Raw genomic sequence first — 17,500 nt, forward strand, 5'->3', positions numbered from 1 at the left:
TTTCACGCTCAGCCGTGGTGGTGAACGAGTAGCCGCGCTCGGTCAGGATCTTCATCAGGTAGTCGTCAGATCGCGACCAGCCAGATCCATACGAAGGATGGCGTGCGGCAGAGCATAACCTTCATAGATTGGGACGGTGTGCGAGACACCATCTCCAGAGTCTAGCACAATACCGTTGTACGACCGAAGCGTACAGGGACAGCACGGCCTGAATAGCGACGTACACTGCTGGCGACGCGAAGGTCTCAAACATGATCTGGTCATCTTCTCACGGTTGGATTTCGGGTTCAGCGGCGCCTCCGTCAGCAGGACCGGATGTTCTTCTGGAGCAACGCGCAACTCATTGTAGAAGGTGTGATGCCAGATCTTCTCCATATCATCCCAGTTGGTGATGATACCGTGCTCGATCGGGTACTTCAGGGTGAGGATACCACGTTTCGATTGAGCCTCATCACCAACGTACGCATCCTTCTGACCCATACCGACCATCACACCCTGGTGGCGTGGACGGCCAACAATGGACGGGAAGACAGCACGTGGGGCGTCATCGCCAGCGAATCCGGCCTTGCACATTCCGGATCCATTGTCGATGACTAGTGCTCCCGCATCATCATCACACATTTTGCCTGAGTGTTACGGATTGTCCTATGGGAAGAAATTGCAAACTTCAATATTAAATTCTGTTCAACAGCCCTCATCACTCCACTTCACACATTTAACGCTCTTTCCACACATACACTCCATTGCAGCACATCTCGAACGTAAAGACATACCATAATCAGGTTGGGATTTTCAACCAACAAACGACACAATTGGGGGGACGATCACAAACAAACAAGACGGCACAGGACATCCACATGACGGCGAATTCAAGACGAATCTGGACGAAGACAAAACGGACGGCCACAGGACTCCACGGCTTTTTGGATGTTTTGGACACTGACCGACGGTCACGAAGAAAGTAAAAAAACCTTGCTACACAGAGCTTTGGCTCTCCCAGCTGACAACTATGTGATTAACGGCGAAACCGAACGGTGAGTGACCCAAGAACTACCGATCGCACCGTTTTATATCGAACTATCGATTCCGCCAGCGATCCTTACAAGGCGCTTAGCGTATCGCGAAATGTGCGCTGAGATGGGGTTTTTTTCCGATCGGTTTATCGCACTCGTGCAGCCGAACGTCGATCGATTAGATTCGATCCGATCGGTTGAGGTTGAGCGTGAGTGCGCTTGCGTGAGGAATTTCGCGATGCGTTTCGCTAGTTTGATGTACACGCGAGGTACGATGTCTATTTAGGGATGTCTATTTGTTGCCATTATTGTACCGTGGACTCAAAGGGGGTGCGTATTATAGCCAATAAAGGAACTGTGTGCACAACATTGGCGATCTGTTGACTTCCTAAGTGTACTAGCTACCACTAATTTGACAATGATCATAATGTTCTTTCCTAGAAACAGAGTATGTTTCTTTACATTTTCCATGGTTGAAGCGAAACCTGCATAGTAGAGTCCTACACGATCATGAACAAATATATATAAGCTATGCAATTTCGTTGTGATTGCTTTTTTAAAGAAATTGGCGATTTCCAGAAATGTTTGAATAATTGAATATATCGTTAAAGAAATTATCTATCAGCGTAGGATGTTAGTCTTTAGTGAAAAAAAAACATATTTTGAGTGAAATTACCTTATTCCTATCATCCTTTTAGCTTATTTAGATCTGGAATCTGGACGGTCCCGTGGTACAGACGTCAACTCGAACGACTAAATAACATGTCCGTCATGGGTTCAAGCCTACAATGGACCGTCCCTCCGTAGCAAGGATTGACTATTCGGCTGCGTGGTAATGAATAAAGTAAGTAATTATTAAGACTGTATAGGCCGGCATGTCCACGTAGGACGTTACGCCAAATAGAAGAAGAGGATCTGGAATATAGATCAATTGATGCATTGTAATATCGCATTTAAGCCTTGAGGAATCATATCGGCACCAAAAGATTTTTGGTTTCATTTAGTTTGTAATATATATTTCACCGTTTATGCCCAACTAATTGTTTAACCATTTGTTTGATAGTTTGATTATTTATTATCTAAAAAGGTAAATAATTAATACTATAACACTCCGGCAAATTTACATGTGTTTTTATCATTTTCAATAATCAATTAAAAGATTAACTTTCCATGCGCTGAAGAATCTGATCTACATTCTAAAGGCCATTAAGGTCCTATTTCCAGACATTGAACGTCCACGCCCACCTACCCCACCCTTGGCACACAGCTGGCATTCCATATCCATAACCCGTTACAGGTGTTTCGCTCCAACGCAGCTGTATTGCCACCTTCAGGCCACATCCGCTTTCCGCTAATTATCGTTCCACTCGTACGCTGACCCAAATTTCATTGATAGGATCTGGCTCATCCATTCAAGTTATTGCCCACCCGCAAATGTCACACATTTTGCCGCGTGTGCCGTGTGTTTACCTTTCGGACCGGACCGCAGCTTGGCAGCCCTGACGGGTAGACCTCAGCGAGTATCTCACCCACTACTCGATTTGGCTCGACGTTCAAGCCCACCGAAGGGAAGGGGAGGTCTATAATGCCTGTGTCTGTGTTGCCCGTTTTGCTCGCTATATTTAAACGACCATTAAATTTACAAGCATATCCCCGAGCGTACCGCTCCACCACGCTTCATACCGGACCAATCAAAGGACCAACCCTACAGTGACATCAGAGTGAATGTGAGTTGAACAGAAGAGACCACTTTTTTTCGATGTGCCAGGCGCCAAATATGAACCGAACCACCGACAAGTTGACCAAAGACGCCAAAGACGTCATCGATGGTGGTTTCGGAAGCGGAAAGGCATGCCGAAAAACACACTAAGAGGCATGGGTTGCACCTTCCCGTACATTGTTGTAGCCACAGCATTGTCGAATCGGGGTGCAATCGTGAAACAAAAAACCCTCCGATTTGTTGCCATTTATTCCGTTTACAAGCCGTCTCCTTACACAGTCTGGCCGGTATGTGTCTCCCAATCCCAACAGCTGACAGCGAATGCTCTGCGCCGATCGTTCGGCTCCGGCGCTACTGCTACAGATGCAGATCGTACCGGGGTGCTTCTGTCTATCGCCTAAAATGGAAACGTCTCGTGCGAACACGGCAAGGAATGCCTTTCCTCTTGCACCGCCAAGATCTCCCCTGCAATCCCCACGGCAAAGTGCCATCACTTCTAGCCATGAATGTGTGTAAGTGTTTGTATCTAGACCGAAGTTGGCACCGTGACTACACCGCGTGCCTTGCGATAGCGATGCTACCACGGGTTCTACCCCGTACCAAGTGCGCTTAACATAGATTTCTAAAAATAAGGCCTCTATCGAAGTGCCGGCATATCACCATTACTAAGACATGCGTCTCAAAAGTGCCTCAAAAAACTGCTCCTCCCTTTCGTGTGGCGATATCTTTGACACACACACACACGAGAAGACAATCACAGAGTTTAGCTTCAAGTGGCGACTACCATTCTGCCAAAAACAATCAGATCAGCCTCTGTATCTCTTGGGGCGTCTTCATTGCGGCTAGACGCACTGTGCCGGCAAGACCACGCAAGATCATTCTCGTTTAACATCACCAGCAACAATACGTTCCAGCTCAGCTAGTGGACCAGCAGCCAGGTGGTTGGGAATTAACAACATCTCTGATCACACCCTGAACTTGGCAATGGAAGAAGGAACGCACGTTCGATCACCCACAGGTGGGCTAACTTCCATGGTGTGTGGAAATGTGGAAATGACTCAGAACTGAAGCTGAACATCCTCCAACAAGAATCGGGCAACCGAAACCCACTGCCCACTGGTGTGACTCATGCAATCTCGCCCGCCTCGCAAATGGTGCAGGAAATTCTCTCGTCCAAGCCGTTGATGATGGACAGTTTGGCGGGTACGGTTAGTTACAAACCTACGGGACACACCTACGCGCAACGTTGCGGTTGTTTACGTTGGCACGCGGCGTCACGAGTGCCTTTAACGAGCGCTTGATGGATGATCGAAGTTAAGTTGTCCAAGAGGATGGAGGTGCTGTGGGGTGTGTTTCTGTTGTTGGTGCAAATGGGAAGCAATTTGTACGGAAAAGCGGTGTGAAATTATCATCCAACACAAGTTTAGGTGGCAGAGTCCATTATCATCAGTGAAAAGCCAAACTGTAATGAGCATCCGGGAGCAACAAAAAGGAATAACACTTTACAACAATTTGGCAGAAGAAACATGGAACTTCTCTAACAAAAAAAAAACAACAACAACGCCACTATTTCGCCCCAATTCTATTTCCAACTCCAACCGTTTTTCCAGCGGCCTATTTGCGCTCCAGACAAATGCACGCCCCGCAACATAAATCACTGGCTCGGGACAAACTTACATCGTAATTTTTAAATGAGGCGTAAAACTACATGCTTCTTATCGTTGACATCCAAATTTGCCTTCCGGTCCCCCAGCGGAATACCTAGCGAGTCTGTTTTTTCTTCTTTCCTTACTCTCCCCAATTTGAATAATTGTCCTCTCCAACCGCTCCCCGGTTCATGCATTATGCAAAGACCGTAGATCTGTGACAATCGCCTGGATCGTCCTGCTGTTCGGTTCAGCTTTTCGTTCGTACCATAAATCATCGTACAATAGAACATTAGAAACAGAACGAGGGCGATTTGGTGCACAGTGACTACACATTTCCACTGCGACTAGCGTGTTTTTGCTTGTACTCGCAGCTCCTCGACAGCTCCCATTTTGTGCAGGTTCGGGAATGTAAGTTTTTCCAACTAAACAAATGAAGTTTTCCATCTTCCCGGTGGAGCGCATTGCTTAAAGGGGAAAGGGTGACATAATTTGGCGCTTAAATTATTGCTCTCCTTGGCAGGGCGATGCCTGGGAGATCCTTTTCTCAACTTCAACATACTGGCATACTTTGGAGCAAAATGAACGCGAAGAATTTTTGTGTCTTTTTTTTTAAACGACTAAAAATGTTCCCACCAATTTAAGCTCCCCCACATTACCATCCACAGAACATGCAAAACATCACAGCCACGCTCGTGTGTCATCCATTCCTGTGGCCCGGTGTTTGTTTGGAGTGTTTTCCTTTTTTTTTTTTAATTTTGATACCGTCCACCCACCCGAAACCGAGCGATTATGTTAACGATCGCCCGGCGTGTCATAACACCCATCGGGGCATAACAAATTGACCAAAAGCTGTTACTTGACGTGGTGCTGAGCGTTTTGCTGGGTTTTTTTTTGCTCCACTCCTTCTCTCCCGTTATTTGCTTCCTTCTCATTCACCACCAACGCACCTGGACTGGACGCAGAACGCGACGACACCTTTTCTGACACGCTGTTGACATGCTGGGAAAATGTTGTTCCACGCAGTGACGCCGGAACGGACGACCTTTGGAGGGGGTGGGGAGGGGGGGTGGCACACGCGCTTGCTGTCAGTAGATTACGGTTGACTTGACACTCGCTGGCAGGCGCTTGACGGCACCACTTGCCCCACTCGGCCGACCGTAATCGTGGGTGACCTGTGGGTAATTAGCATCCTCACAACTGCTGCACGCTGTGCCGTGGGGGCAAAGAGGAGCAAAGGGACAAAAAGGTGTGACAATTTTCACCCGGACCACCCGAAAGTTACCACCCGGAAGAGATAGACGATGTTCCACGCTGTACTGCCCGCCGGTAATACATTAATAGGCAATCGATACAGTGTTGCTGCAGAGAACGCGCGGGCAAAAAAGTACGTTTAATTAAGCCAATCGGGCCATTTTTACAGCAAAAAAACGCCCTATTTTAAACATCCACTTGTTTTGCATATTAATCGTAAAGCAAACAAAACAACTTTAGTGGGTGGTTTATTTTTATTCTCCACGTAAGCCCGCCGGTAAAAAGTACACCTCAAAAGCGAAGCTTTATTGTAATGTGACGCAACTGATGGATGTGTGACCGCAACAGTAATAAAAAAATAAACTCTCATACCGCTCATCGCACATTACGCGGCTGAGCTGAACGGTTGAACGCGAAGGCAATCTTGAACCGAACGGATGCTAAGAATAAAGATCATTCTCATCAAATATTTTGGCTGAGGCACACACTTACCGCCGATGAGGCAGAATCAAAACAAAAGACCGATTACTATAAATGGACATTCGAGTGACAGTGAGAGAATGAGAGAATGAGGCTGAGGGTTGATCGTGATGTGAGCAGCTCAAGTGTCCACGTGCTTGCATATTTTTAGTAACAATGAGTGAGATCGATTACATCGAAACGGAACTGCCGCTTTTTTGGTTTTGCAATGCCACATGGGATCTTGGAAAACTATGGTAAACCAAGATGTACAATCAGGCTCTAATATTTGTTTCAAATATTTTTAATTATGACTAAGTTTAACTACATTTTGTCGTACTTTGGACTAAATTGTTTAAACCCCAATACTAGAACCCATAGCCCGTAAGAAGTAGTTAAGTGTTGGATACATCATGTTGCACATCGTCATGCAAATGATTGTTTTGAATTATTACAGTTGATACATTCCTGTGTTTCATTTTTCTTATAAGTGGATCAAACATTAGAGTAGTAATGTACTATGTTTTGAAATTGAACATAATTTTGTTAAGCTCCATTAATTTTGTTAAGCTCCATTTGCTAAAGTGTACATCGGATTTATCAAGAGAAACTTGACGCTGAAAGTGTATCTTAGTGTTGAAAAACCTGTAAAATGACATATGCCACGAAAACTACCATAAACTACTATTCTACAATAAAATGTAGAAGAACATTTAGTACAATTTGGACATCTCTACAATTCAAAACAATTTTAGTACATTAATATGTTGTACATTAAGACCTTTTCTATGCCATTCATTTCAACTTGAATACATACAACAATCGAGATTAATTATGATGAATTTAATCTTACTTTTTAATGTTGTTTTCGATGTTATGGATAGATCCATCCCTCTTATTTATTTTCGAAGAAAGCTCAGGAAACCTAAACTTTTGATAGTAAATAGCCAATAAATGGATAAATTGCGAAAGAAAATGCGGACAAATCTAATGTCTGTAATGGCTTACAGTGGTTGTTTGCTTTATAAGAAAATTTAAATAAATGAAACACATTCAAATCTACTCCAATGTTTCTTACATACAGGGTCCTTTCCGTTTTAAGTTCATAGGCTGAAATTTCAGCCTGTCAGCTGTTTGCATTGTATAGCAGTTTTCGAGCAGCTATCTAAGGAGGTATAATAAACAAGTGGACTTATCCCAAGGTGTATGAATTTAGAAGGCTGATTTTTATCGCTGCTCTTTCTGAATGAAGATTTTAAGATTGTTTTAAGTATTCGTCAAGCCTCCAGAGAGCTTGTTTGAACAAAAGTTTTCACCCATCCTGTCAAAAAGTGATATTCACATTTGTTTATAAAAAAACATGCTATGAGACCATCTGTACTACATACACTTTGATTCTAGATTCCATCACCTGATCCCTTTAATGCACCTTGGGGTAAATGTAAACAACACCGTGTGTTCGAGCAAGTACTCGAATCTAATTCTATCTTTGAAGCTAGAGTATTCTAAACTGAAAATTGCAGGCTAGTTTTTTGTGTGGTTTTGTATGGAGTGTTTACATGATTTCAGCCTCCAACTGTCAAACTCCATACAAAAAACTGACTAGAATCGTGAAGGGCACTATTATTTGAATCCAACAGGATATTTGTAATAAATGAGTAAATAGAAAAATAATTAATAAACACATTACATTTTAAAAGTCTAATGTAGTCAATTTCAGAGCCTATTTTAAGATAATATACAAATAAGATATTTCAATTTGACATACACCGCAATACCGCTTATTAGTGTCTGGACTTTATCTTCATAAATAGCTGTAAACTGCTGTAAATATTGGCTTTACACCTACGACCAACTGAATGCGTTCCCGAAACCAGCAATTGTCTGCATAAAATGCAGTTTTCCGCACAACATGAGTTATTTTTCCATGTGAAAACAATTTTTTCTTCCTTATCTGGTGCAATATGCAACTGTCGTAAAATTAGCACTTCCTAACATCCAGCTACTAACGTACCGATCTTATAACTACTTACTCATATTTTCGCTACGATTATCACACTTAAATTATTAACAATCTCTACAGCCGTGAAGGGCGGCACTTGCTAACTTTGCTCCACATACCGTTAGTGACCGTAACCCTTAATCTCACACAGAAGTGGCCCAAAACTTATTCCTACTCCCAAGGAATCTTTTGAGACGGTGCCGTTTGGTAAGAGCCAACGTACGACGTTAGTACCTGCAATCCTTACGCATTCCTTTTTTCTCCCCGGGTGGGTGCGGAAGGAGCTAGAAGAAGCTGGCAAGGAAATACCTCTACCAGAAGTTTCCCGAGCAGCAATGGCGGTATGTTTTGCACAGACACACACATACACACACACACTGCAACACTCACGCCATCAGTCACTGTCCCCGGGTGCTCCGCACATGCAAGTGCATTAGCGGTGCACCAAACCAAGGCGTTTGGGCCCACAGACCCATATGAGGCACACCGAAAAATTGCCACGAGTGAGTTTCCAGCGCATTATTCTTTACCAAACCCCGGTCCGGCTACCTGGGCCACCGTTTAAAAACCAGTACAGCCGTACCAGCCGGGCGGTTGAACGATTGACCCCCTCAACCGACACTCAACTTCGCAGGGCTGCTTTAGGGCGGGGCATAAATTTTTAAGCATAATTGCACCATAAAATTGTTCTGCTCCAACGTACGTGACCGAGAACTTTTCGCCGATACCGACTGCCGGTGCTGCGGCCAATACTTGCGGCCACTGGCGTAACTTTGCTCTTCCATCATCCGACCGCTCAAAACCGAGAGCGCAAAAACGAGCTTTTACGGGCTCGTCTCTTTGCAAAACGAACTGGCTTCTCGCTGACCCTGACTGCAGCAGTCGAAGTGGTGTGCCTTTCCGATTCCTATCCTGCTTCCGGTTGCTGTTGCTGCTGCTTCGCGTGTTAGGACACGCTGAGGCAAAGGTTAACAAAATTACTCATATTCGCTAACCTCAGGGCACATTGGAGGAGTGGGAAGGAGGCAAAGGGGTAGTATTCGTTCCTCTCCAATACGATATGCCGTCCGGCAATAAATATCCATCAAGGTGTCCCCGCACAACCTCAGACACTCACTGGACGATGGTCGTATAAAAAAAATGAACTACAGTGAGAAAGCTTTTTCGAATTAAACTTACTCTATGACTTGAATGCATGAAGTAGTATTACATTAAAGCTAAAGCTTGTAGTATTTGTTGCTTAGTAGGTGCTTCACACCGTGTACAACATAAAGGAAATAAATTCATTATTTTAACCGTTAATACATTTCAAATTTCAATGTTGTAACCACAATTGCATACTTTTAGGCGTTGTGCAGACGCAGCTCGACACGTTCGAGCAGTTTAAAAAGCGCTAAATTCAAATTAAACGGATTGTGAGTTCTATTCAAAGAGCGTAGTTCCGAGATAATGACTCTTTTACTTTAATTTATTTTAAACATTCCTTCTCCAACGTATTTCATCAATCTTAACGGCCCTTTTAAAATGCCATGACAAACAGCTGTTGCGAGAAAAATGCGATCATAGTAGCCTGATGTAAAAAGAAGGATGCCGTTGAGTTCGTTTTTTGCTAATTCATATCAGTTTTCAGTGTAATTGTTACTCTGTTAGTTCAGTGCTAGTAGCGTGGCTGTGTTAATTGTTTGTAATCGTATTACTGGTAAGTTGGTGGGTATTTTTAGCATTTATATTGTTAACCTGCTGAAGTGATTAAGACCAAAGTCTGAAGCATCACGAATATTAAGCAAAACAGGCACAACTTGCTCGGGAAGAGGTGAGGTGTACAAAACTTCTCAGGAACCATCAAGCCTAACAACATAATACGCATAAAATTGTGTATTTTGACGCAGTTTTGTATTTTTCTACAACTTATTTCAACTTCAGCTTTTCAATAAGTAGCGAATTCGCTACTTTTTATTATTTGTTGTGTTGCGCATGTATCAAAACGGGAGACTATTACTTCAGCAATGTTCTTGGTGGTCGTAGGACATCCTGCTCGTGAGAATCATAGCTTAGTTGTTCTCATACACAGCGCGTGAATCATTTCCTTTTTTGGGAAGCAAACAACACACGCTTCCTGTTGCAGCATGTTGAGTACAATCATCCGGGCTTTGTCCCATACCCTGCATCGCCGGTGGCGTATCACATAGCTGTGTTGTCACCATGGTGTGTATCATAGCTGGCGGGATGATTTGCTTGATCGGCTCACATCCCAGGAAGACGATCGTGTTGCTTTGGGGGAAGAGGAGGACCTCTAGAATGGTCGTGTTTATCAGACCGTTAAGGAATCCGGGGCGATCTCTCGGGTATCAACAATTCATGCTGAATGTGGCACATAGATAACCTCGTACCACGAACTGCATTAGATAAGATCGAATGAATCATACTTTTGTCCGTGAAGATCGATTCCCATCATCTCCACACACTAGCCGATTTCTTTCTAAATCAAATCTCCTTTCAATAATTAGCCTTATACATGCAATTATCTGCCGATTTATGGCTTAAACGGGGGCTGCATAATAGAGTGAAATGAAATTCATTAATAAAAGCGAACGAAAATCTTTCGATATCGCTTTTTGAATGATAATTTCGTTTTAAAACAGAAGAGAAAAAAAACAAGGCAGAGCAACACGCATGTCTATGGAAATTTACTACTACACCATATTCAATGGAAAAGGAAACTTTAAACACGAAAACCAAACCAATGTGTCCATCCACGTGTTGAGCGCACCCCATTGGGTGAGATTGTTCCCCGTGCAATGAAAAGAGTCACTTTCTTTTTCAAGTCACCGACGCATTTCGATATGTTTCATTGACCTTACAGTAAGAGGAAAAAAAACACCCCTTCTTCCTCCTTCCAGTGTGTGTGGCACGTGGCGCAATCCAATTGGGAAGATGATCTGATTGCAATTTAGCACCCGTGAACTGAGCTGAGGGCTTGGAATGACCGGCCCCACCACCGGTCATGCTGGTTTTTATTGATTCAGAGGAAACGCTACGGTGTATCACGGGCCGAGGTGGTGACCATCACACAAACGCACCCGGTGGCGGTCACTCTGAACGGTGTTACCTTTTTTGGTGCGAAACGAAACCAGCTGGGTTGGTTGGAACGGGGGCTTTTCGTGTAGGAATAAAGTCCCATGCACTTCACTAAGGGGTGTTGAGCGGGTTTCTTCCAAAAGCCAGGTAACGCAGAGCAACGAGAGCAGTTTGATTTGTTAAAATGCTCTTCAAACAAAAGAGAAGGCGTCCTATCTTAACGTCCCCGTGGGTGGTATACCCAGACAAATCATCTCCAAAGTTTGTTTTGAAACGAAGAAGCATAAAGGGCTAAAACTACTTTCAAAAATTAAGATAAAAGAATGCCGTGTCATGAGTTCTTTCCTTCAGTTTTTGTTTTTGCAACCTGCAAGGTGAACGCAACCAAAACTGTGGGAACATTTTTGCAAAACAAATGGAAACTATTCCACCAACACCCGTCCACAGCACAATGGGGGGGAGGTGGAGAAGCAGATATCTACTGCCCGGCCGATAAGAAAGACTTGATGTGTTGACGGTGTCATTCGTGCGTCGCTCCGGTGCATTTGAGTTGGTCACATTCATAGTTTTCCTTTCAAAAAAGACGGTGAAAACCTTTCTGTGTCTTGCTGGGGTGTGGCGATGATAGTGCTGGCAACACTTATAATTATTATGAGAAAGCATTGCTCATACACACCACCATTGGACGACTCTCTCTCTCTCTCTCGTCCCCACGAAAAGGTGCAAATGCGAGGACATTAAATTTTCAACAACTTCACGCTGTGCTTGCTAATGTGGTCCGGTGACGATGTGGTCCATTTTAAACACTGTGCACTGTGCTAGACGTGTCTACACTGACCTGTGTCAGGAATGCTGGCGAGAGGTGGTTAGTTTTGCAAAACTAAATCCAATCCTCAGAACATTGCCAAAATATTACGAATTGAAACCGCGCCTAGAAGGTAGTTCAACTTTCATCTTTAAACGATTCACGTAACGATTTGCGCTCCCATCACGGAACGACTCAATGGAATGGAATGCATCGCCTTTTGCTGCTTCCCTTGCTAAAGCGGCGTGTGTGTGATCTAATTTTCTTCCATTTTCTCCTCCTACTAGCTCCCAAAGGTGTGTGTGTGTGCGTAGGGGAGCATCGAGTTCTGTATGTGTGCAATAAAATATACCCACACCTCATCGCTCAAAAGGCTGAACAAATCCGAAAGGTCAATCATCATCAGAAGTGTAGTGTGGTTTATGGATGGAGCAGCGCTATGCCCGAGACCGTATCTAATTTGATGCCACACGGCTTAACCTTTCTGTTCTTTCTCTTTTTTTTTTGGTGTCAGCCAACCAAACAAGTAATTGCATATGTTTGCGAGCTGGTGGAATTAATTTTGGTCCCCAGGAAGGCAACGTACTCTAGTACGGTTTTCGTGGCATGGGGGAAAAATCGACTCAAGGGGCATTTTGCTCTGGTGCGCCCGGTGTATGCTGCAGTCGGTGCAGTCCGCGGTTGCCATATCTCCATAAATGGGTTCGAAGAAGCATAAAAGAGCAGGGGACCAACTGGAAGAGATGTTCGACTCTCGGTTTGCAGGAAGACATTGATCTCTCTTGCAAGATTATCCTTGAGTGGCCACTAACTTACCTTGAGAGAGGTGCAAAAACGGTTTTAGCCTACAGAATCGGGTAGAACACGAACCTTCATTTCCGTATAGCTTAAAAGGGGTTTTTTGCTGTTTAGTTATTGGTACTCAACTCGCATTCGGCATGTGCAAACTCCTCCTCCCACTGCTAAAGTTCAAGGTTATTCCATTTTTAAATCCTTTTCACTTTCTATGACCTAACCACTCAATCGCGCAACGGTCCAAGCACCTCAGTAATGAATCACGCAAAGTGCTCTCTGCCCGCCTGGTGTGTATGTAAACAAATTTAAATTCAAACTACCACACTCACCGCTTTTCTTAGACGTCTAATCTGCGCGCCTCTCCCCCACAAAAAAGCGTTTCCTAATTTAGCTCATTAATAATCATCGTCGGGTAATTGTTCGATCTTACTCTGCCCGCCAGCACGCTTCACGTTGCCGCGGTACGTTATTGTGGGTGGCACGGCGCGGTTCCCTTTCTTCCACAGCGTAAGGGCACCGGGTTGGCTCTCTTGCTTCCGATCGTCGTGATCCCACGAGAGATCGCGTGCTTTAACACTTACCGATCAAACTCGGATCGGAGCGCAACTCGTACCACTCCGTACCGTTTCCACCGCTAGCACACCGGTCTCAATACCTTAGAAGGCTTATTATGATTCACCTTAGGTGTGTGGCGGGCAGCTTTCAAACGATTTTCTTCCGCCCGAACGCCGGCACTCACCGCCAGACAAATGAGATACACACCCAACCGGCATTACTATTCAGGTGTCTATCGCAGCAAGCATGTGGGATTATGTGTGTGTGTGTGGTTCTGCTGATATTGTTAGACAGCGAACCACTTTTTCCATTACCCCTTTTCCCGGTACCCCTTTCGGGCCCAAACCCCGTGGGAAGGTTCGTTGCATCCGCGGTAGGGAAAAAATGCACGGTTATTCATAGCTCTGGGCCATACCCGTGCGCGAATACCACACACACGTGTTTATATTGCCGCGATGTGGTGGCCAATCTGGCTGGCTGGCTGGCTGGCATCTTGTCCACTCTCTCTCTCTCTTTTCTCTCTCCCTCTTTGGTATCTCATTTCGGTGGCAAGCGTGCTCGGCGCTCGCCGCACTACCATAAATGGTAAGATAGATGTGGTCGGAAGAATCCATCACCGAGTGACTGATCGCCGCACCAGAATTGGAGAGGAGAGAAAACCACACGGCGTACTCGTCGCCGCACCCTTGCAAAGCAGACGACGAACCCCTGCCACTACCAGAGCCGGCGTTTGCCGCATGCGTTGCTGTCTGTGTGTGTGTGTGTGTGTGTGTGTGTGTGTGTGTGTGTGTGTGTGTGTGTGTGTGTGTGTGTGTGGCAATAATCCGATGAGGCGGGTAATAGGGATGCATAGGGGACTTGATCGTTCGCACTTTTTTTCGCATTTTATTTTTGGGTTTTGGCTACCCTGGAGCAGAGAGGAGGGAATGGAGTGTATGTTAGGAACTCGCTGCAGGTCTAATGAACCTGCACTGGTGGTGTGCAACGAACGGTGACATATACACCTTGAAGACCTCGGCCTAAAGGCCACCGGAGTGGAGCAGCACCACCTACTCGCCACAACTCGCGATCTCTCATTAGCATCTGAGTAGGGCCTGCCTGTCTGCCCGCGCTACTATCCAATAGGGATCTTATTGGAGGATGATTATTTTTAGTAGCGATACCGTTGCTGTGGTTGGCATATTTATATAGAAGACTGCATTTTAATTTGAATTCCCTTTAGATTGGCGCGTGTTTTCTTTTCGGTGAGGGGAAATTAAGTGAAAGATGTCCTCACGACACCACACCACAACGCACGTGCTAATAGGGGATCATTGCATTGTGTCTATAGCTCTTTAGCAGCCCTAAAATATGTTCCGGATGCGTTCCCCGCAAAAGGCCCCCCAATCACGCAATCGGAGCAAAAAGTGCACACCAAGAAACCGAAAACCCGGGATGATGGCACAGATGAATTTATTGGGAACGGTAACTGGGCTGGACGCACTGGCGGTGGTGGCGCCAGCTGCACGGCTGCTTTTTATGCCTGATCCAATTCGCTATTCCACGCAAGACGAGCGAGAAAGAGCCCCCTCGGGCCGGGCGGCTGGGTTGCTTACTACCCACTGAAGCTGTGCAGCTGCCCGCCCATCATCCTCCTCCCTCCACAAAACGTAAAGATGCACCGGTTGGTGTGTATCGGAGTTTTCTTTTCGCCGCTTAGAGAGTGTGCCGCGTGGTGTGCCAAGGGCCCTTCTTCCCGTTAGCGTAATGTGTGCGCCCTCGTTTCGGGCACCTTTCTACGGCGGGCGCCCGCGCGCGCTCCTACTTGTAATTCGGTTTTGTGCGGCCCACCACCCTCCATCCGCGCCCAAGGCCTTGAGGGAGCCTGAGTGAGAGCGGCAAGGGAGAAGGTAGCGAAAGCAACGGGCGCAGGTACCCCGTTTTTGGGGTGCTTAGAGTTTGAAGATCTTCACGCTTTCCCTAAGCCAGCGGAGCCAGCGCTCGGCCACGAGCAGGAGAAGAAGAAAAAGCAGCGGCGGGGCTTAGCGCCACATTCAATCCGTTCCAATCCGTCGGCTCTCCCTCGCCGATGGCGGCGTTTGGGGCAGCGAAAGAGATGGTACTGGTGTGCCTCTCCAGCACAACTTTTGTGTTGATGCATTTGGATCGCAGTTTTGGAGTTACCGTTTTTCTTCATTTTTGCAGTTGCAATGCCTACCCTAAGCAGGAGACGGCGTTGCGGGATCTCGCACAGAAATTGCAATTTTTCTTCTGCCCCCCCCCCCCCCCCCCCAACCACACGCTTAGGCCAAGTTCATTACGGGCGACAGATTGGCCCGTATAATGTTTATATGCTCACGGGTGCTAAAAATAGCCGCAAACGAGGAGAAACATACATATCGCTTAAGCGCAGACGAAGTGAAAGATGTACACAGATGGAGCAAATATTAAAATATCATCATTGAGCGGCACGGCGACGTACGTTGTGCGCGCGCGGATCGTTGATCTTACTACGTTATTTAAAAATCGCGTCCGCACGTTGGAAGGAAGCCGACGGCGGAGACGGGGGAGGTTCAAGACGGTACACACCACATGCAGGCCAGGGGGTGCTTAAATTTAAATGGTCTAGTAGAGCTATTTTTTGGCATGGTTTTGTGTGATGGATTGTAGCGAAGGCTTGTCTGAACACGGTGCAAATTTAATTTCAAGATAGGAAATGAAAGTGTTTATGGAGTAAGATATCCTAGGAGCTTGGAAAATGAAATCTTGAGATGTAAGATATCATTCTAAAAGTCTTTAAAGGAATGACAACTTTACAGGAGGTCCCTAACCAGTATTGAAATGCCCATTACTATCAATAATATTTTCCAAGTCCAATCAATTTTTCATTGTCTACATTACTGATGTGCTCTCTGGAGTTCCAACCAAAGTCCGATTCCAACTTCAGCAAGCGGAACCAAAGCATTACTGAAGCAAAGCATTATTGTCGTCGCTAAGCGCTATTCTTAGTAACAATTGCTTGTTTACGCACAAAGGAAAACACGATAAAAACTAAACTAGATGACTCCAACTTCGGACGACTCCAACTCCGGACGGCACCAACTGCGGACGACTACAACTCCAGAAGACTCCAACTCCGGACGACTCTGACTCCGGATGACTCTGACTCCAGACGACTTAGACTCCAGACAACACCAACTCCGGATGACTCCATCTCCGGATGACTTCAACTCCGGATGTCTCCAACTCCGGATGTCTATGAGTAAGGATGACTCTGACTCCAGACGACTCAGACTCCAGACGACTCGGACTCCAGACGACTCTGACTCCGGACGAGTCCAACTCCGGGTGACTTCAACTCCAGACGACTCCAACTCCAGACGACCCCAACTCCGGACGACTCCAACTCCGAACGACTCCGACTCCGGATGACTTTCACTCCGGAGGACCCCAACTCTGAACGACTCCAACTTCGGACGATTTCATCTCCGGACGACCCCAACTCCAAATGACTCCAACTTCAGATAATTCCATTCCTGGACGACCCCGACTCCGGAAGACTCCAACTCCGGACGACCCCAACTCTGAACGACTCCAACTTCGGACGATTTAATCTCCGGACGACTCCAACTCTGGACGACTCCATCTCCAGAGTACTTCAACTCCGAATGTATCTGACTCCGGACGACTTGACTCCGGACGACTTTGACTCCGGACGAGTCCAACTCCGGACGATTCCAACTTCGGATGATTCCATTCCCGACAACTCCGACTCCGAATGACTCCAACTCCGGACGACTCCAGACGTTACCGGACCACTCTGGACGATTCTGGACGGCTCCGTATAATGCTGGTCAGACCTACCTTCCGGAATCTGTTCCGAAATTTTCAGTACCCGGACTTTGACTTCAGATTTTTTTTCCATCTTTACCCATCACTTGTCCTCATCTCTATTTAATGTAAGAAATCAGAATGAATTGATCCAACTGGCGTGTAGCCTTCATTAACATTATCTTGACCCCGTATTTAGGGTGACATTTTAAGTGGCCCATCAAGTGCCCGCGTAAACACAAATAATGTGTGCGCAATAAGTTACCAACTTAATTTTGCTTAATTCAATCTCAGCTTTGGTATCATCGCCACTTAATTTGTAAACGCTTTTCTTCACGATGGCGTCCACCTGTATGTGCCTGC

The 17,500-nt window shown here is 45.7% G+C and overlaps 1 protein-coding gene and 1 pseudogene across 1 annotated transcript; one reads left to right on the plus strand and one right to left on the minus strand.

Moving 5' to 3' along the window:
* Positions 1 to 15: 15 nt before the first annotated feature.
* Positions 16 to 1,056, minus strand: LOC121603038 (actin-like). Its single transcript, XM_041931772.1, is given in 4 exon segments — positions 16 to 184; positions 186 to 261; positions 264 to 645; positions 945 to 1,056. Coding segments are annotated over 3 exon segments (564 nt in total). The 5' UTR covers positions 622 to 645; positions 945 to 1,056; the 3' UTR covers positions 16 to 54.
* Positions 1,057 to 9,689: 8,633 nt separating this feature from the next.
* LOC121603037 overlaps positions 9,690 to 17,500 on the plus strand; it is an 11,591-nt pseudogene continuing 3,780 nt past the window's right edge.

This window comes from Anopheles merus, unplaced genomic scaffold (genome assembly GCF_017562075.2).
Source record: "Anopheles merus strain MAF unplaced genomic scaffold, AmerM5.1 LNR4000783, whole genome shotgun sequence".
Lineage (NCBI taxonomy): Eukaryota > Metazoa > Arthropoda > Insecta > Diptera > Culicidae > Anopheles > Anopheles merus.